The sequence below is a fragment of the Fundulus heteroclitus genome, chromosome 1 (assembly GCF_011125445.2).
Source record: "Fundulus heteroclitus isolate FHET01 chromosome 1, MU-UCD_Fhet_4.1, whole genome shotgun sequence".
NCBI classification, from domain to species: domain Eukaryota; kingdom Metazoa; phylum Chordata; class Actinopteri; order Cyprinodontiformes; family Fundulidae; genus Fundulus; species Fundulus heteroclitus.
The window spans coordinates 20,965,028-20,986,240 of record NC_046361.1 but is presented as its reverse complement, the minus strand read 5'-3'; the positions used below and the strand labels follow the sequence as shown (position 1 = coordinate 20,986,240).

General features: G+C 39.0%; 1 protein-coding gene across 4 annotated transcripts; it reads left to right on the top strand.

The window, feature by feature from the left end:
- The first annotated feature begins 9,089 nt into the window (after positions 1 to 9,089).
- Positions 9,090 to 20,722, top strand: slc26a10 (solute carrier family 26 member 10). 4 transcript variants are annotated; one of them, XM_021318451.2, is made up of 18 exons: positions 9,090 to 9,641; positions 10,770 to 10,880; positions 12,390 to 12,547; positions 12,654 to 12,818; positions 12,906 to 13,058; positions 13,148 to 13,230; positions 13,320 to 13,467; positions 13,564 to 13,677; positions 14,635 to 14,712; positions 14,795 to 14,890; positions 15,700 to 15,806; positions 19,104 to 19,173; positions 19,346 to 19,516; positions 19,620 to 19,674; positions 19,756 to 19,847; positions 19,941 to 19,995; positions 20,104 to 20,210; positions 20,319 to 20,722. In XM_021318451.2, the coding sequence occupies exons 1-18, from the start codon at positions 9,377 to 9,379 to the stop codon at positions 20,355 to 20,357; spliced, it is 2,067 nt and encodes a 688-aa protein (XP_021174126.2). In that variant the 5' UTR covers positions 9,090 to 9,376; the 3' UTR covers positions 20,358 to 20,722. The 4 variants fall into 4 exon arrangements, with proteins under 4 accessions (XP_021174126.2, XP_021174127.2, XP_012721918.2 ...); XM_021318452.2 differs by having other exon boundaries at positions 9,091 to 9,641; positions 19,759 to 19,847; XM_012866464.3 differs by having other exon boundaries at positions 9,091 to 9,641; positions 19,346 to 19,528.
- Positions 20,723 to 21,213: the final 491 nt, after the last annotated feature.

The window sequence follows — 21,213 nt, the reverse complement described above, 5'->3', positions numbered from 1 at the left end:
AAATATATATTTGTTAGACAATAAAAGTTCATATCACTTATGGAAAATTCACAACTTTGTAGGACTGAACTCTTTATGCTCATGTATGCATTTGCACAGTTAAAAGACAAGATGGGTTGTCTTTTATGAAAGAGCAAACAGATTGACTCTAGTTTGGGGTTAACACTCCATATCCTTTTCCATCCAGGGCATTGTTCCTTTAACAACTGATTAATATCTTGTTTAAACAGTCTGCAGACACATCACTCTGTTAGTGTGTTTATAAATACTCTGGTGCTAATCAACACAATGGCCCGCATTCCTGGCATTTAAAGGAAGTCCCTTATATCACAATATCTGCTCTCCACCAGAGAAACAAAAATTCTAGGAATATGACTCAGGAACAAAAACAACTCTGCACATGAATGTTTGCTTATTGCGTTCCTTTTTGAAAGGAGGGAGCGCTTCGGCCCTCTGTCGGTTTCAGTGTTTTAGCTTTGCATCACCGGCACCTCTCTGAACTTTTCGCCTACCCCCGTTTGACTCTACTGTTGATCCCATACAAGATTAAGTGTAAATTAGCTAATTTTGTCCCCGTCTTAGAATTCTGACTGGATAAAATTAGACAGATATTAGATCAAATCATAAAAGGTAAATATTTTGACTGGATTCCCAAGACAGTTGCAACGTGTGGACTTACCAAACACCCCCTTATAATTGTATAGTCTTCTGGTCTGAGGTAACGTGAATAGAACACTATTTTATGATTATCAGATTAAAGAGGAAAAGATTTTTGTACCGTCTTAAATTTGTCACATTTTGTCAACCACAAATTGACATACTCTTGCCAAATGAGGCCTGGTGTTATCATGCACCAGGAGGAACTCAGGACCCACTGCACCAGTAAAGGATCTAGAACAAAATAGAATAGAAATACCATTATTGTGTCAGAATGGGGAAATTCAGGCGTCAGAGTGGCAAAAAACACGTAGAGAGGATACACCACAGTTACACAATAAATTCAATATTATGAATGTGAAAACCTAATTTATAGTTAAAGGAGCCATAAGTAATACTGACTCCTTGTGGCTCCAATTGGTACAACAGCTTGCCTATCACAGCAATCTAATATGCCATTTTTAAACAGTGTGTTGCTGTTGTGAATTTTTATTTACAAGGGATACGTATATGTTGTTGTGTTCTGTTCTATTTCTGGGCCCCATTTCAGAAAGAATGGCCGATCCACCCTGAGTAGAAAGCCGCTACTCTGAGTAGTTCTACCGCACGCCGTCATACTCAGCGTTGTTGGTTTCTAAACTCAGCGTCCAATCAACCCCGAGTTAAGCACAAGCACGAGCATGAAAGAAGCCCTCATCAATGGAATGCAAATAACGTGATTCACCATGGCAACAGCAGGAAATAAGAAGCCTCGAAGTGTGCATTTGCCACGAGGGAAATTAGAAATCTTTAAAGTAGGTATATAAAGTATATAATACCATAATTAACAAAAATAAACAATGCTGTTGCCGTGGAAAAAGTGAGTTTGCAGCAGAGAATTGCTGAAAAAGTAAACGCAAGAGTGATATGTACGGTGTGATATAAAATAATTTAATTTTGCTTCACCCATCCTTCTGAAAATGAGTTGACACTGATTTTCTTGTAGGTGTATAATTTGTACCAACCTCCATTTATATTAATCATATAAGCTATATTTATATTTTAAGTTAAAGTAAAGGTTGTGTTATTTAAATAAATAAATGTGCTATAACCCTAACTTTGTTGGGGTAAAATATATGAATGGAAACTAAAATATATGAATAGAAAATTAGAGCTGTAAGTCTCAAAATTTGATATAGAATAAATTATTCAATGCTTTTCAGCTATTTTTTCTCTTCTTCAAAGATCCTCTGCATCTTTTGCTCAATCATTCAGCTTATTGCATTCACAGTGCATTTTAGCAGGAAATGCAAATTTTTCTAGTTCTGTTTAGTTCTTTTATTAATCTTGTGGGTATCTGACTATGGAACGACATTAAACTCTACAGCAACTGAGTGCTACAGTAACATTCCTGACAGTGCAACATACAGCTGTCTCTGAAAGATTTTATTTAAAAGCTGCTTTTGGCATAAAAGTCAGCTCCACCTGCTGCCACTAATTACCTCCAAGTCGTTCCACCTGTTTTCCTGCCTTGATTAAGGGTTCTCCTGGTATTTCTGTGTCTCGCTCTGCCCATGCTGGGAACACGTCAACATGCATGCATCTCCTGGTCAAGTCTGGTTCAGCCAACACCTGCCTGCACTACCTGGTCAAGTCATTCTTCGTCTGCGTCATCTGGTCTCCTGTCCATTCCTGCCTGCCTGTCTCGTCTGCCACCATCACCTGTTTAAATTAAAACTCTTACAAGTAAATGCTCTGTTCGGCTGAATTATTGGGTTCACCACATACAGGATCATTGCAATATGTAGGTAAAAAGGCTTGTTAGAATAGAAGAAAGACACAAACCAATTTACATAATGATGTAAGGAAACTGCGAAATACATGATTGTACAAGTATCAAAGTGGCTGAAGCATGTGCAAATAAGATAAGAAATTCCTTTATTATCCCACACTTGAGAAATTCAGGTGTGACAGTGGACAAGACCAGTGTTGTATAAAGTACTGAAATCTCGGAGTCAAAGTAAAAGTATAGTAACCTATCCAAAATATGACTTTAGTAAAAGTCCAAGTCACTGACTAAAATGTTACTTAAGTAAAAGTCTTAAAGTATCTGAAATGTCTTGTACTTAAGTATGAAAATTACTGTAAAAATAGATGTACTCAAGTAATGTAATAAAAAGTATAAGTAAAAAGTAAAACAAAGCAAATGCAGTTTGAATGACATTTTTTAGATTTTGGTAAACTTTGAAAGTAAAATTCACTTGAAATAATATAAACAATCAAGTGCAGGAGAAATCTAGACCAAATTTAGACAGAAAATACAACCTTTTTGTAAGCTTTCAGTTTTCCTTCTTCAAGTAAGGTCAGTGCTATGCACTTTAAAATTGTACACAACCAAGTGCAGGAAAAGGGGGTGTATACTAAGAACATGGTTAAGTGATAAACCAGGCTTAGTAACCTATAAGAAGTGGTAAACCTGCTAATAGATACACCTGCAGGTTATCATTTAGTTAAGAAAATTAGGACTCTCTGCTATTAGATGCTTTACCTATGCCACAAGTTTAACTTAACCTGCTTTACTACTGAACCAGCTTCTTATCCTGTTGGTGGTGGACAAGCCCAGGCAAGTCCCGACTTTGTCACAGTAAATCAGTAGGTGGGGTCAAAACACTTGCGTGCGTGACTCTTTTTGTAATGAGTAACTAAACCAAACATTGAAAATGTATTGGAGTAAAAGTATGCAATTAAGTTCAGAAATATAGTGAAGTAAAAGTAAAAGTTATCAAAAAAATGTATACTCGAGAAAAGTATAAAGTACTCCAAAATATACTTAAGTACAGTAGTGAAGTATTTTTACTTCGTTACTATACAACACTGGACAAGACGCAGATGGAGTTACACACAATTAATCTTAATGAAAAAAAGAAGAAAAAAACAAGCTAATGTAATCTAAAGATAGTTCAAAAGAAATAAAAAAGTAAACACCAGAGTAAATATTTTCACAATTATTAATAACATGGCATAACAGGTTAAAAATAAGATGAAATATTCAAGTTTAACAGTTGAAATGAAAACTCCAGCCTATTTACAGAACTTAAGATAATATAATATGCATTATAGTACAGCAGCATCCCGAAGTAGCTAAGGCATGCACAAGTTAACCTACCTGGGAGGCAGTGTAGATGATTCATGATCAGATCAGAACCCATGCAACCATTAGCATGTATATAAACACTTATTGAGTTTGCTGTGAGCAGCAGAGAGTCTAGCGGCAGCTAGGGTGAAGGACCTATGAAAGCCGGTATGAGGTGAGTCTGCGCCTGCGAAAGTCCACCGCCAGTTCCTTAGTTTACCCTGTTTCTATCAGTGACAGAAATGTAACATCGCACAACACTCAAAGACACCAACCCCCACAACATAATGGTGGCAGTATATTCTGGCAAGGATGTTTATTTTTATTTTTCGTTTTTTCAGCAGTGAACAGTTGGTGAAAACTAATGGGAAAAAAGGATAGAGCTAGATAAAAAGTAATCCGGGACAAAACTGTCGTAAGCTGCAAATATTCAAGACTGGGGCGAAGGTTTACCTTCAATTAGGTCAACAGACCTTAACAATGCAGCCAGATGCACAATCGAATGGTTTGAAGAGCATATTAGTGTTTTAGAATGGCCTAGTCTGTTATGGTCTGGCCTGTCTGCTGTCTTCATCCTGCCACTCCTCCCATGCTGTGGTCATTGAGCCTCATGACATCATATATTTACATGTTTTGCTGTGAAGAGCCTGCAGGTTCAATCTAACTCTGCAGCTCAATAGCATGGTTCTTGTTTGAAGCAGAATTGTGTTTTTATGTGTTTTAGAAAGAAATATCCTTGTCTAATCCAAGTAAACACCACTATTGACCTTTGAGTAAAATGAAGCATCACGGAACGTTAAAAAAAACATTGTTCTGCTACGGAAAGGTCATTTTTTTCTTGTGCGTGGTCCAGGGTAGGTCAAGCTGGGCTAGGTTTCTTGCCTATAGCAGGAACAAACTTCTCCAAACCTCTTTAATATTTAATGTGCAAAACATATTTCTGTTTTAATTTCATAGGCATTCAGTTACTTTGTATTGTCTCTAAGATTGCCCTGATGATCTCTTTGTGCTGTCTGCATATTGCAAGTCAACTGAGAATGTTTACCAGGGAACAGAAATTGGTCTGGCAAAGATATTTTTATCTGTCAATGAAACTGCATAACACCACTGACTGAAAACAGTTTATGTGACAGACCAACACAAATGGATGCACAATTGCAAAATGCAAGGAAAAGGATGCATGGTTGTAATGTTGTTCTTGTAAAGCTCAACATCTAAAAAGTGTTGCGTTCATGTTCAGCCCCATCAATCAGTACCTAAGGATCCAACCTATGCTGCCATCTCATCAGCTTAGCACTTTTCTCTTCATTGTAGAATCACTCACGGTTAGTCAGACTGGACCGAGAGCATCTGCACTTAAATTTTCAAATCTTGCCATAAATTATTAATAGGCTAACTAGGACATTAAAACATGCCAGTTGCTTTTTTTAAATTATTATTTAAATCTTTCAATTTTCATCTTAGACTGTACATTGGGGTCTTTTGTCCTGCTGGAAGGTGAATATCTGTCTTAGTCTCAAGTCTTTTGCAGTCCCTAAGTGGTTTAGCTCCATCAATCCTCTTTCGATATTTTACCTGCTTCCCTCTTCTTGCTGAAGCATTCCCATTGCATGAGACTCCCACTACCATGCTGTACAGGGGTGATGGTGTGTTCATCGTAATGTGCAGTTTTCAATCAAACATAATTTCACAGGTAGGCAGCTCTAATAGGCAGAACTATCACTGCAAACAGACTAAACTAAACTAAAATTTAGTTATATTTTTCTTGATATTAGTATATTTGTACTTTATTTTAGCAGGCAAATAAGATAATCTGCCAATGTAATAAGATTTTTCCAATTAAAATAGGAAGAACTCATCTCTATCAACTTATTTTAAGTGCATTATATCTAATTATCTTATTTTAGGGGTAAATTTACTCTCTCCATTGGCAGATAATCTTATTTACCTGCTCAAATCAAGGACAAATACACTTATTTCAATAATTTTTTTTAAACTTATTTTTAGTTCTGTTTTTGCAGTGAGTTTTCCGCTGGACAGATTCTCCTACGTCTTATCAACTCCTAAATCTTATCTTTTTCTTCAACCTCCAAATGTCTGTTTAGGTTGTTTTATGCTTTCAATGTTAACTTCTAATACAAATACCAAATCTATGCCAATACATATTCTGAAAATGTTAGCATCAGGATTTGTCAGCTAATGAGTGGGATTTGTTGCATTTTTTTTAGATCACATAAAAAACCTTAACTTGCCTTTTGCTGTTCTTAGTGTTAACTGGACATGCCTTTACCGTGCATTTTTGATTTATTATCTTAAAATTAGCTTTCCTCTGGGCTGAGGTCCTCTCAGGTCAAAATCTTTGGGTGGTGTCCAGTGGAGCAGTTAAAAAAAATGCCACTGCCTGCCCTTCCTCACGTAGCCTACTGGGATGAGAGACGTTACTCATGAGACGGCATTGATTTGGTCGCAGCGTGTATAAACAGGGTCTACATCAGAAATAAATTCTCACTTCCCTTTGCTTTATATTCACCAGGCAAAATGAAAACTTTCTTTTGTTCGCGATTTCCTTGTGTTTAATCCTTCCTAATAGTTTCAAAAGGAGTGTGGGCAGTTTGTCCATAATGTGGTTGTTTTCCGTTCCAGTGTGCATTTTGCAAGTATGCTGCTTTTCAGAAAGTATTCACACCGCTTGAGCTTTTTCACAGATTATTACTTTATAACCTACAAAAAGTAGGGAAACATTCTAAAATGGAAGGGAAATCCAAGAATGGTGTCACAAATTTGCATTCAATCTGACCAGAGCGAACATTTTGTCGAAACAAATGTGACTGCAATTACAGTTGAAAGTCTTTTGGGGTGTGTCTTTACCAGGTTTACACATCAAGGGACGTTGTTGCTCATTTTTCTTTAAAAGATTGCTGGGGAACATTAAAATTGGATGTTGAGTATCTATAATCATCAATTTTGAAGACTCATCCCCAAGTGGACGTTGACTGGGTCAGTCTAGCAAATGAATATGTTTTGATCCAAACCTGTTCACACTACTGGGCGCCCATACTCATAATCACTGATATTGCTTAAAAATATGTGTTTAGGATTAAACTGTGTAAAGCTCAAGTCCAGAAGTGTTTTCTGTTTCAGAGCACAACAGCACAACTTATTTAGTGTGTACTGTAGGTGGCTAATGATGCCTATCGGTTGGTGTGACACGGCATGCTACTCCTCATTACTGTTCCCCTTAACCTGAGCTGTGAATCACTGCAGCTCACCCAGTGTTAATAGGGGCCTCTTGGCTGCTTCTCTGACTGCACTGCAGTAATGTCTTGGTAAGTGTGAGGATGTTACATACATTTTGGATTTTGAATGTTTTCTGACAAACTTTGAAACTCCCTCTTCCAGAACAGTTGTATTCACACAGGTGTAATTACAAACAGGTAGAACCTATTTATTAAAGGGGCCTAGTCACTTATTACGACTACAATTTTCTACACCAGTAGCTCATTCTGGTTGCATACAAAGGTTTTCCGGTTAAGTTATCGTGCCTTGTTGGCTTATATTTTATTTATGTGTTTTACACATTGTTTAAGCTCTGCAGGTGTATGACACACAATTGTTATGCCCATTAATATATATCAATGTTTATGGCTGCTGACTGTGCTTGGTGCAAAGTTCTCTTTAGACTAAAAAAAGACTAAGTAAACTCCATCAGGACAAATGCTTGGCATATTGTTTGTATTCTTTGACGATGAATATATGGTAATTTGTGCTTTTTTATGGTCAAAATACATGACTAGGCCCCTTTAAGCAGGATAATTCAAAAGGTAGTTGCTGGAGGTGTTTTAGCGCTATAAGAATAAGGGGGTGAATCAGAGATTTAAGATGATAAAATCCAGAATGACAGCGACCTGAAACCTACTGCCAGAGCTCCAACGCAAAGATTTGAATCAAAGCATTTAGCGTGTGTTAGAATGTCCTAGTCAAAATCTCCACCTACATCCAATGGATAATCTGTGCCAAGATTTGAAAACTGAAGTTAAGATGCCCCCAATCCAATCTGGCTGTATTGCTTTTATTTTGTAAAGAAAAATGTTCAAAAGTTCAGTCACTAGTTGCTGGTACAGACATACCCTTAAGAGAGTGGGAGCTTAATTGCAGCATAAGTTGGTTCTTCAAAGTATTGACTTAGGGGGACTAAATAAAAATGCATATAACAACGATCAGATGTTTATTAATAATCTTGGGGGAGTGACAGCCTTGTGGAGCTGGGTGTTTGTGTCCTTCAGGAGGCGTAAGTTCCCTGGTTCAAATCCCAAAGACTGTCCTTCTGGGTGCCCTGATCAAGACCCTTAGCTTCAGAATGCTCACTGGGCACCACACAGACCACCGCTCCCTTAGAGCTTAAACGCAGAGGACAAATTTCACTAGAAAGTGCAAAGTGGAAATGACAAAGATATTAATTATAATCCACTTTACATGTATTACTTAATAATGGTCTACCATATAAAATCCCAATAAGTTACACAGAAGTTGACAGTTATATAATATGAGAAATTGTCCAAAGGTTCTTTGGAAGCCCACTGCAACATGCCCTCAAACACACACACATACATGCACACTCTGATTTCTCTGCTTCGACTCCACATTTGTTCAGAGCTCTCTTGTTTTCGCTCATCTCCAACAAAGAACACCTCACTCGTCAAATACAATCTCTGCTCAGAGCTTAGGTGTGGTTTGATCCATGAACCACGTTTCCATGTATGATTGAGTTTCACAGAGGTCTCATGGGTACCTGTGCATGGCTCCATTTTTTAACCTAATGGCTACACAGTTTAAGCAGCCACCCCCCCATCACAGACATCCATCCCTCTCGGAAATGAACTCCCGCTATAAGACAAGGTTTGAGGTTACACCTCACCTCCACCAACAATACAGCTTTGATCTTCTTGGGCGTCTCACAGTCCTACACAATGTTTCAACTGTGCCAGTGCTCGGCTTGTAACTAACACTTAGCTGTGCATTGGAAAGTGTGTGTATGTGTCTGTGTGTGTGTGGGTACTTGTACTTGTATCTGAGTGAGAACATTTTCTGCACATTGACTAGTAACATGAGTAACATCGGTTAAGTTTAAGACTAAGGTGTCGATTAGGTTTAATTTAGGATTAGGGTCAGCGTTGGTTCATAGATAAGGTTGAAAATAAATTGCAGTCAATGGACGGTCCTCAGTAAGTATTTAAAACAAGGGTGTGTGTGTGCGTGCGTGTGTGTATGTGTGTGTGTGTGTCTCCTGCTCAGTGAAAAGAATCCCTTCTAGCAGTAGGACCCAGAGGATCTCTGTAGGCAAAATTGAACGGGTACACCTTTAAAGTTGTTTGAGGCAGGGCCTAAAATGAAGGGGAAAAAAGTTGGTTAGTACTGTAATAAAAAAAAAGAAAAAAAGAAAAAAAAAAGTTGAGCTTTCAGCCATGTCATTGGATGAGAGAGTCTGCCAGGAAAATGCAATGGCTCCTAGAGTCAGGACAGTCTGCCCATGTATTTATTGCAACTTAAAACACACACCTTGTCTAATTCGGCCGCAGCTCCTGCAGGGATAACCGCCCTCAGCACGACATGAGCGCGTCTGTAGCCGTATACAGGAACATTTACACGGAGGACCGCTTCAAGCAGGCCTACGGCTCCGATGACACCGCGAGTGGAAGCCTGCGGCTGCGGCAGAAGCTGGCCGGGAAGTGCAGGTGTTCCCGGCGAGCCTGCCTTCACCTGCTCAGGGAGAGAGTGCCGCTTTTCAGCTGGTTGCCGAGATACAGACTGAGGAAATGGATTTTAGGAGACGCCATAGCTGGACTGACTGTGGGTATTCTTCATATCCCGCAAGGTTTGTGCACTCTACTTCTCTTCATAATAGCATAATGCTGATTAAAAAAAGCCAAGAGTATCACGACAAAGAAATGATAGTTGGCATCTATAAAAAAAAGTATAGTTAATAAAAAAGTATAGTTAATAATAATCGGCAAATAATAATAATAATAATAATAATAATAATAATAATAATAATAATAATAATAATGATAATACATTATTATTATTATTATTATTATTATTATTATTATTATTATTATTATTATTATTATTATTGCTGAACAACATTAACAATTTTATTATTTAATAAATCCCTTTATTCTGGTTTTAACTATCACCTTTCTGGAGTGAGACTCAAACTTTTCCTCTATTCTCTTTCTTGCAGTCTGCCCTATGAGTCTCACTCTATAAGGATAGTGCCTGCATTCAAAGCTAAACCATTTTTTTCCACACTCTGCTGGTCAGTTTAAATAAGGATCATGGAAATAATAACTATGAAAAACAAACAGTTAAGGGTTATCCTATGGGAGGTTATCCTATATGAGACCGTATATATTACTCATCCAAGCCTGTAAGCCTTAATCAAAACAAAAGGAGTCAGGCACTTATGATCACAAACGTAACACCATCTAAAAGACAACACATGCATTCTGATTTGAAGCAAACTTAATCTGTTGATATCAACAACAAAACATATATTAAATTTAAAAAGTTCCTGGGCTATGTATAAACTTGTTTTGTTCTTATGAGCATCTTTTTAATGTATGCAATATGTTGATTTTGTGATTCTTTCAGCCACCGTACCTGTGACGCAGTGCTATTCTGGTCTGAAGTTGTTAATCTGCTCTGTTATTGTCATTATTTTTGATCTCACTCCAAATGCTGTCTCACAACCAGCTCCACTCAGAAGTATATTATTACTTTCATAAATCCCTTTAGTAACACCCTTTTGACTTAAAATAAAAGTTTAATGTTTGAGTTTACTTTAAAATTTCACCTGTGTATATAAACTTTATTTACTTGTATGTACTTCTTTTACGTTTATTTTAAAATAATTGATTTTTATTTTAAGTGAGAAGTTGTAAAACAAAACAGAGGACAAATGAAATGTTGAAACTTGATGCATTTACTTGTTTCTGAACAGGTATGGCCTTTGCTCTGCTAACATCGGTGGCTCCAATTTTTGGTCTCTACACCTCCTTCTTCCCAGTAGTCCTTTATATGGTTTTTGGCACTGGTCGCCATGTGTCCACAGGTAAAACCACCCTCTACATTTTAACCCTTATACAGTGTTTTGCTAAAGTATACATACCTGATGACCTCTTCCCCAGTTTGTAACACAACTACAAATCCCAATGTATTTTATCAATATTTTATGCAATATAGACCAACACAACTTTGTGTTGGTCTATATCGCATAAAATCTATGCTATACTATGCTGACAATGTACTTTAGCGGCTAACCGGGAAGTTGAAGAAAACTTATGGATCATTTTTAAAAGTTATATACAAATAAAATGGTTGAGTTTTCAAAATTTGCCATGCATTTACTTATTGTATTTATTCGCCCGTTATCAACACTTTGTAGAAGCATCTTTTACTGAAGTTACAGCTTCAAGTCTTTTTATGTGTGTGTATTTCCTACCCTTCATCACAAATAACTCAAGTCAAATTAGTTGCAGAACATTTGTGAAGATCTGTTTTTAAGCCTTGCTGCAGATTCTCAGTTGGCTTTAGGTCTGGACCTTGACTTCTGATACATGAATATCTTTTGACCTAAACAACTGTACTGTAGACATGGCTGTATATTAAGGGTTGTTTTCCTGCTGGAAGGTAAACATCTGTCAAATCTCAAAGATTTTCCAGTCTGTAGCAGGTTTTCCTCCTGGGTTTCATATATGGGATTACCTCCCTCTACTGCCACGCCACGTGCCACTCCTGAACATTAAAAAACTTTGACTTCTATTGGCTTTCTAATAACAATAGCGTTCTTTTTGCCACTGTTACAGACACTTCAGCTTTGTGGAATGAGCAAATAAGTGTCCTGTCAGCAGTGTCTTAGCTATGGATCTCTGCAGCCCCTCCAGAGTTACCATGGGCCTCTTGGCTGCTTTGAATAATGCTCCTTCACCGAGCCTCTTAGTTTAGCTGGATAGATATATCTTGGTAGGATCGCAGTTATCCCATACTCTTTCTTTGAACAGTGCTCTGTGAGATCTTTAAAGCGTGGGATGTTACTTAAAATCTCACCCTTCTTTAAGATTCTCCCTAAATTTCTCCCTCACCTCTCTGCTAGGTTCCTTGGTCTCCATGCCGCTGTTTGTTCAGTAATATTCTCTAATAAACTTCTGAGGCCCTCACAGAGCAGCTGTGTTTTTGCTAATATTTGGTAACTTCTCAAAGGTTTTGGCTGTGCTGGATTTTTTAGGAACATAGTAAAGTGCACTCAATATTGAAGGCCACATTTTTACTGTTTTATTTTGAAATATCATTGTTAACCAGGTATTTTCCTCCCACTTTACATTTCTGCACTATTTTGTGTTTGTCTATTCTATTATGAAAAAAATCCTAATGAATAACAATTAAGTTTTTGATTGTAGGGTAACAAATAGTAAAAAGTTCAAGAGATATGAAAACTTTCCAAGGCACTGAATGCCATAGACTGGTGTTTTCTTAGACCCCCTGTACTCTGCTCCACCCATTGATTGACATTGTAGCGCATCACAGGTCCTCCAGTGTTGCTGAGAAGACTTTTTCTCCGTAGGGACCTTTGCTGTAGTGAGCCTGATGACCGGTTCTGTTGTGGAGCAGCTGGTTCCAACACCTCTGGCCTTCAACTCCAGCTCGTCTGAAGCAGCCGACTTTGAGGTCCAGCGGATTGGAGTGGCTTCAGCTGTAGCACTTCTATCAGGGATCATCATGGTGAGACATAAACTCAAACAATGTTTAATTTTGCCTCTCACGTGGACGCTTTGTGAGCATCGGACTTGATTCCCTGGCGCTGATATGCTGTCCTGCTTTGTCCCAGCTCTGCATGTTCGGTCTCCAGCTTGGCTTCCTCTCCACCTACCTATCAGAGCCGATTGTTAAGGCTTTCACCAGTGCCGCTGCCTTCCACGTCACCGTCTCACAGCTGCAAAGCATGCTGGGCCTGAGACTCCCTCGCCACACCGGGACGTTCTCTCTCTTCAAGGTGATCTGTGTTTCTCGTTTTCCCGAAAAATAAATAGACACCAACTGGCAAAGAGGTTTCAGTTTTAACACTTCTTTGTGGGCTCAGACTTTAGCGTTAGTGTTGGAGAACTTGCCTCACACCAACATGGCCGAGCTGCTCATCTCTGTGGTGTGCCTGGCTGTACTGGTCCCCGTTAAGGAGGTCAACACGCGTTACCGGCACCGCCTGCGCACACCAATCCCCGTGGAGATCCTCATGGTCAGTCAGCTGATTCCTGACGGATAAGACTTACTGTTTACGCTATAATGAACGGGTTTTGATTCAGGATTTCATGTTCTGCTCTTCAGGTGATCATTGCTACATGCGTGGCCTATTTCTCTTCGTTAGATTCCAATTACAACATTGAGATAGTTGGCCATATCCCCGCTGGGTAATATTTTAAATTATAAATACTGAAAAAAACTATAAGCTTTTTACTGTATTTATTTTGCATAAACTTAAGACTTTTTCTGTGTTTAGTTTCCCGAAACCACAGTTGCCGGCTTTCCACACTTTCCCTGCCATTGCTGGAGACACGATTGCCATAACGTTTGTTGGATATGCCGTGTCTGTCTCACTGGCGATGATTTATGCTGACAAACATGGATATTCTATACACCCAAACCAGGTAAAACAGCCACACCTGCTTGCTGAAACATTTCATCTGATCCTGACCACTCTGTGAGCAATTTGTGTTCAATCTGTGTTTTTTTTTTCTCCCTAGGAACTGCTAGCTCATGGGATCTCCAACACGGTTTCCTCCTTTTTCACCTGTTTCCCCAGCTCAGCCACTCTGGCCACCACCAACATACTGGAGAGTGCTGGAGGACATACACAGGTAAGCGCACAATCATAATCATATGACACTCTGTTGTTTCTGGACTGGGTTTTCAATCCAGAACAGATAAAATAAACTAAAAGAAGAATGTTGCTATGGGTTCTCTCCATGCTAGCAAGTATTTTTAAATAAAATGCTGCTCTAAGCAATCTCTGTAAATTAGAATCCTACATAGGAGCAATGAAAATTATTTTGCATGCAAAATGTCATTTCCACACTAAGTCCTAAAAGTTCATGGGAAACACTGCCAACTTGACGGTTGTCCAGCTGACATTCTCCAGCACCGTCCAAGCCACAACAGATCATAGCTAAGGAAGCTGGCTGTTCACAGGGTGCTAGATCCGAATATATTAATGCAGAGTTGAACACAAAAGAGTAGTTAAATATAGATACAAGCAATAGGAATAGCTGCGGTCTTTACAGTGTTAGGAAGTCATGACCATTCAAATGTTTGGGGGAAACTCACATGGTGTGGGTTGTGACCAGCAGTGCTTCAAGAGGAACCGCATTCAGTCACATTAAAGACAGGGACTAAAACTGTAAGATTCCCTGTGTTCTTTTTTAAAGATGTTTTTCCTAATAGTGCCAATAATTGACACTTATCAGACAGGAAATGGGAACAGAGAGAAGTGGGGAAGATGCACAAAAGGTTCAGAGTTTGGGATGTCAGCCTTGGACAGTTGCATCAAGAATTATAATTCTTGATATATCCGTATATGGGATGCCACTTCTACTGCCACGCCATCTGCCACTCCTGTATTAGAGACAGCATCAGAGGTGTCTTACCTGTACTAAGGATAAAAAGGACTGGGTTGTCCTCATTTCAGATGAAAGTAAATTTGGATTCAGTTTGTAAATTCAGTTCCCAGAGTCTGGAGGATATACAAATTATATGTTACTGAAAAGTGATTAAGTCTTTGAGATTATAAATACATTTATGTGTTTGTGTTCTTACAGCTCTCGGGTCTCTTCACCAGTCTGGTTGTCTTGATTGTCCTGCTGCTGGTTGGACCCCTGTTCTACTCCCTACCCAAGGTGTGCACGGGTGTCTTTGTACATGAAGAAGACAAAGAGGCAGGATGTTTCCACTTATTATCCTTTTTGTCTCTCCCCGCAGGCAGTGCTGGCATGCATCAATGTTACCAGCCTCAGGCAGATGTTCTTGCAGTTCCGGGACTTACCCGAGCTTTGGAGAATCAGCAAGCTTGACTTTGTAAGGCTGCTTGAGCGACATTTGTATGTAGAACAATGAGAAAAGAGATACATAACATCGATAGTTCAATACTGTAGCTTGTTTGGCTGCTGGCAAACTGGTGCACACCAGGGGCGGTTCTAGACCAAATTTACCAGGGGGGCCAAGGTGGGGCCAATGTTTTTTCACAGGGGCACAGAACAAAAAACAATAAAATAGCAATATTTAACTGTGTAATAATATTAAGTGAGCCACTTGTGGCTCTGGAACTGCAGGTTTCAGAACCCTGATCTAGAAGTTGAAAACTTTGCCCCCAGCTCAATACGGCTAAAGCTAAATGTGAAACATCTTAAGTTTTAAATTAATTTTAGAGTAAAGCTGTATAGGTAAAAAATAATATTGGTCAAAATGACCAATAAGTTATGGTTTCTTTGCCATTGCAAATAGTTATGAGAAGTTTATTTAACATCATGCTTTTAGTACAGGGGCCATAACAGGGGCCAGGGCCATTTCTGCAGGGGCATGGGCCCCTGTTGGCCCCTGTCTAGAACCGCCCCTGGTGCACACATTTTAACTACAAACTCAGTTGTAAGATTTTTGGAATCAAATAGCATTGCTGGACATTAGTTTAATAATATTTTTTTTTATTGAATCATATCATACAAGTTACATGACATGAATGATTAAAAATAAATAAATTAATGAACAGAATAATTATTTAAATCTTGGTTATATGATATAGCCAAGATGCTATTTACTTGCATTGATACATACATTTAAAATGTGATTTGCCAACTTTTATGGTGATTTTGTGTCTCTGTCTTGAGTAGATGGTTTGGGTTGTAACCTGGCTTTCCGTGGTGGTACTGAATGTGGACCTTGGTCTGGCCATCGGAGTGGTTTTCTCTATGATGACTGTGATCTGTCGAACACAAAGGTACGGTTTATTTTGTCCCATTTACTGTTTATAAACCAAGATTGCAAACTGTGGCAGTGGAAGAATGGTGGCTAACGGAGGCTTTTCAGGCCACGTTGGACCATTTTCTTCCAAAGAACGCGAAGATTATGATCCTTAACAAATGACAACTGGCTTCCAGGTCCGCATACAGGTACTGAATGGGAGCACGATGCTAGGATATTCAGTGGCCGGATATTTATACATATTTGGTGGAAAAATCTGGGACTGCAACAACAAATCGATAAAACCAATATAAATTGACAATTAAGTGTTGCAACGAATTTCATCATTGATTTGTTGTGTTGTGCGACTAATGTGTCATTCGCCATGTTGCGGAGCCATTTACCTCACCTGCAGACCGTCGCCAATGCTGACTGCAGAGTGATGTAAAAACGAGGTGGAGGCGGTATTTTCAAATAGTGCTTTTTTGTAGTAAATTCTACAAATGACGACACAGAGAACACAACTTCCTCAAAAGGTAGGGAGCACGTTCCAGTTCACAAAACCAAAAAAATAAGTAACATGCAAGATTTGACATGGCACAAGAGCACCACAGTGATGATACAGGAGCTGAAACAACATATACCCAAATTAAAAACACTTTCAGAAAAACAAGGCATAAACAGCCCTAAAGGAGACCCTCAAAAATGTAAAGCCCTCAGAAGACATACAAAATATTAAACATCTAACACCCTTTTTGACTCTTCAAAGAAAAATTAGAAAAACTTATAGAATAAACTTTCTTGGATGAAAAATATGTGTAAATAAAACAGTTTTTTCTTTATCCAATTTATCGATTAATTGTAAAAATAATCGACCGATTAATCAATTACTAAGATAATTGTTAGTTGCAGCTCTAGAAAAATTTAGTGTGTACATAGTAGAAAAGTTACGAGCATAGAAATCACCACATAACCATGACTACATAATTTTTTTGGGCATGTATAGGAGGTGAGGTACCATGATGTTGAAAAAGAGTGTTGTGCCCTAAAGTCAGAAATCCTCCCCAGCATAACGCAAAAGACAACAATTTATGAAATATGTATTCTACAAGGCCAGATTTTGGCAAAATGATCAGTTGTGTCAAGTGCAACAGCTACGTCAGCTGTCCAAAAATCAAAAGGAAGCATGCAACATGGTCCTGTGGGGATTGCCATGAGAGTTTGACTATGATAAAGTAACAAGTATTATTTTTTGCAAGAATGTCCTGGGTTCAAACATCGGACTTTCTGCATGGAGTTTGCATGTTCTCCCTGTGCATGCGTGGGTTCTCTAAGGTTTCTCCAGCTTCCTCACTGCCCAAAAATACACCTGCTTAGGTTAATTGATCTATCTAAATTGCCCTTAGGGGTGTGACCGCTGCAGATAGGCACCAGCCACCTCCTGCAGCCCTGCATGAATGAGCAAGTATAGATGATGGATTGGATGTTATGGTGTGTACTTACCTGGCTTGTCTAGATGATGATATATATTCACTTAATAGATATCTCCAAAATTTCAGTGCTGATTGTTTAAAAAAATCATTTTGTAAATATTTTGATATTCAGCAACCTTTACCATTCAAAGAGCTATTTTCCTTCAGTCCAGCTAAATAACATTAATTTAGAGCCACAAATGTGACATAACCTTTTGACAAAAAGACAACTCATAATTTTTAAAAAAAAATATTTATTGGACAATTACCTGTCATCTATTTTTAGATTTTAAAAATAAAGAAAAGGGTATGCAAAAAGACAAATGCATTTTCCTCTATGGGAGTTTATGATATGACAAGAAAAACAGGTCTAAAAGCATACTACTGGTACTTTTAGAGTCTGTTGTGGAAATTCTGTGTAATTGTTCAATGAATACCAATATGTAAAAACACTACTTGGTTCTTTATCATTTTAACCAAAGCTATAAGAGCCACTATAGAAGATCTATAGAGACACTTGTAGCTCCAGAGCTGCAGGTTGCAGACCCTTGGTGTAGAGAGGTACCTACCTTTTCTGCAGATCAGTATTTCAAAGCCAGCATGAACACACATTAGATATCATGACAATGCAAAAGAGGATAACACATTTTAAAAACAGTAAAGAGAGACCAAGGCTAATTATCTATACTCTGCCATCTTAGCCTCATGTCTATGGCCTTGTTTAGTGTACACAAACACAGAAGGCACAAAATCAAGACTGTGCCAGTTCAGCTATGCTTCCCCTGCATAGAAGCAATGCATTTTTTACTAGCCATAAGCAAATGCTGTATTTCCAAATTTAACTGCTGGTCAGTGCTTTACAAACAATTGTTTATGAAAGCCAAGGTTTCTAGTGAAATCAATATGTACAGAGATAACCTTAGCTGATATAAAAAGGGCACAGCAGACGTGTGCATCTTTGATAGCATCCTAGGTCCAATCCACCTGCATGATAGCCTGAACCCACAGTTGGCTTCTGTGGGTTTTTACCAAGGCTTATTGTACCTTGGTAAAATTGCAGAAATTAAGTCCATCCTGACAATATTGGTTTCAATAACTGTAAACGCAGCAACCTGATGGTAGTAAGTGTTTGGCGTTGGAGGCGGTGCCGCTTCCTTGTATGTTTGAAAAATGGGGTGGGTACACCATCTAAGACAGTGCTTCCGTTGTCACAGCGCAGATGCAGCTTCTTGATGACATAGGCTGTAAATGGGTCCATTACGTGTCAGCCAGTATCATGATGACATCAAGGTGTCTTTATTCTGAAACCCCAAAATCAATTCCAGTGCAACCAGTTTCCCCCAGAAATCTGCTTGTAAATAGAGTCTACATGTGTTTACTCTATCTATATAATCTATATATAGCAGTTGGATTAACTATACAAATCCAACTGTGAAGGCCTCAGTGGTTTGTTAGAGGACATTAGTGAAAACCAAGCACAGCAGACAGGCCAGGGATAAAGTTGTGGAGAATGTTAAAGCAGGGTCAGGTTATATTACAGTGTGTGAAGTTTCAAACATCTCAGAGCTCTGTTCACACCATCATCTGACAATGGAAAGAGTTTGGCACAACTACAAACCTACCAACACATGGCCGTCCACCTAAGCTGGCAAGCCATACGGAGAAAGCGGAACATTAATCAGAGAAGTAGCAAAGAGGCTCCTGGAAACTCTGGGGGAGATACAGAAATGCTCAGCACAGTTGGGAGAAGAGACAACCATAAGATGTCCCTCTACAAGTTATGACATAGTGGGGAAAAGTTCAAAGGGGTCCTGAAAACATTTTTGAGACACTGTTTAAATTGACAATTAATGCTTTGACAGGGCCGATTGCTCAGTTCTTGGGCGAGCGAGCAACACAGAAATATACAGACCCCTGGAGAACCACAGCAAGGTGAGTAGCGCTTGTAACTCTTTCTCTCATTGCGAATGAATGACGAATGCGTCTGAAAGTCTCCAACAAATGAAGGAAATTCCTGCACTACAATCACTTAATGTGAGCTATCATTCAGAGGGAGTTTATTGAAACAATACAGATTAGACCTTGTTTTTTCCCCCTCATCCAGTGCTACGAAGTGCCTGGAGTGAGGATCCTGACGTACAACGGGCCCATTTACTACGGAAATCGCAGCTTTTTTAGGGAGAAAATGAGCAGAGTGTTGGGTCTAACGCCAGAAAAGATCCGCAGTCGGGAAAAGGCCAGGAAAGCCTTGGAGAAGCAGGAGAGAGAGGCCTCTGTGAGCACTGTGGTATGACTCCCCAATAAGTGTTACTACAAATATACACTATTAAAAACAATTTGATCCAGCTGTCTGGTTTTCTCCCAATACCGACGTTTAGGAAAGAGGCATTGCAAACACGTCATTTTCCTCGGTAAATGACTTCTTTGAATCAGGTACGTGTTTGCTTTGTGAAATCGCTCGGTTTGGATTTTCTCGCACTGCAGACTTTAAGAGGCTAAGCAATTTTACCCCGGCAGAAACATCAGAAAAGGACGTCCAGGCCGTGCTGATAGACTGTAGCAGAGTCATATTTGTCGATGTTGCCGGAGCGAGACTCTTCACACAGGTCAGCATGCACCAAAAAGACCAAGGTTGCGCCTCATGTTAACATGGTCCCTGATGTGGTTTTGTAACGGGATGTTCTTGTGACTTCTTGCAGATGTGCACCGAGTGCCAGAAAATTGGAATCCAAGTGTATCTAGCAAATTGCAATGGTAAGGCTTTATAATGTTTGGTACCTCTTTCTCATGTGGCTTCACTGATATATTACAGGGTAGAGTAAAATGTTTTAAGTGTGCTTGTCATCTCCTTGCGCCCTTCAGAGAGTGTCTTAAAGATTCTGACGTCAAGTGGCTTGATGAGCCACATGAATCCTCAGCATATTTTCGTCACCGTTCATGACGCTGTAATGTACATTCAGCAGCGGAGGGTAAAATAAATAAATAAAATAAAATCACCAATTCTGATTAAATAGTTAAAGGATAACTTTTTTTTTTTTTTTTTTACATTTGAATCACACTGATGTCCTCTGTCATAGGAAAAACCTCCAGAAAACACCCCGACAGTCTGGGTATGATCCAAGAGGACACGGCAGAGTTTTGCTCAGCTGCAGTTTCTGTGACTGAGAGATCAGCTGTTAAGGAGCAGGAGAGCGGCTGGTTCAGACTATACTGTATGAGAGTGTTTCAACGAAACAGTAGCCTGTTGTAGCGGCATTTAATACTTATAATGGTCACCCTTCAGCATTTTTGCAGATATTGCACTCCCTGCTGGCACGCCTAAATCAATTTAACGAAAGGCTCGGCAGTTCTTCAACACTGCAAGACTTTCTGACTCTTCTTTAATAACTCATTGTCACAGTCATATATCCTGTATTTTGGAATTGTAATATTTATTTACTTCATGTTTGTTGTTAGCTATGTAATAAAATAATAAGTGCTCGGAAGAGTTTGTTCTGTGTATGTTTTCATCGGCTGCAAAGCTTGAATGTTGTTCCATAATACTTTTCCTAATCCAGTGCTTCACCAGGATAATATTTATTTAGATTACAAGATTGTGGAGTTAAACTAATGCGGTATATCACCCTGAACACACCATCCCCATGGTAATACACGGTGATGGCAGCGTCATGCTGTGGACATTTTTCAGCAGGGACAAGGAATCTAGTCAGATGGCAAGAAGATGAATGGACCCAAATCCAGGGGAGGGGGGGACCTTTGAGAAGCCGCAGAATGCTTCAGGCTAATGTTAACTTTTCAGCAAGAAAATAACGGAACATACACCAAAAGTTCAAATTAAATGGTCTGAGAACAAAGCATATTCATGTGTTAGGATGGCCTAGTCAAAGTCCGAGTCTAAATTCACCTGAGAGTCTATTTTGCATAGAAGAATGGGCATCATTTTCTGAGTTTAGATGTGCAAAGCTGGCAGAG

Excerpts from the sequence above, each read along its gene's own strand:
- slc26a10 (XM_012866464.3), top strand. The coding sequence starts at position 9,377 with ATGAGCGCGTCTGTAGCCGTATACAGGAACATTTACACGGAGGACCGC. Across the intron at positions 12,819-12,905 it reads GGACGTTCTCTCTCTTCAAG|ACTTTAGCGTTAGTGTTGGA; the intron begins GTGATCTGTGTT and ends TTGTGGGCTCAG. Across the intron at positions 19,174-19,345 it reads CCCTGGAGAACCACAGCAAG|TGCTACGAAGTGCCTGGAGT; the intron begins GTGAGTAGCGCT and ends CCCCTCATCCAG.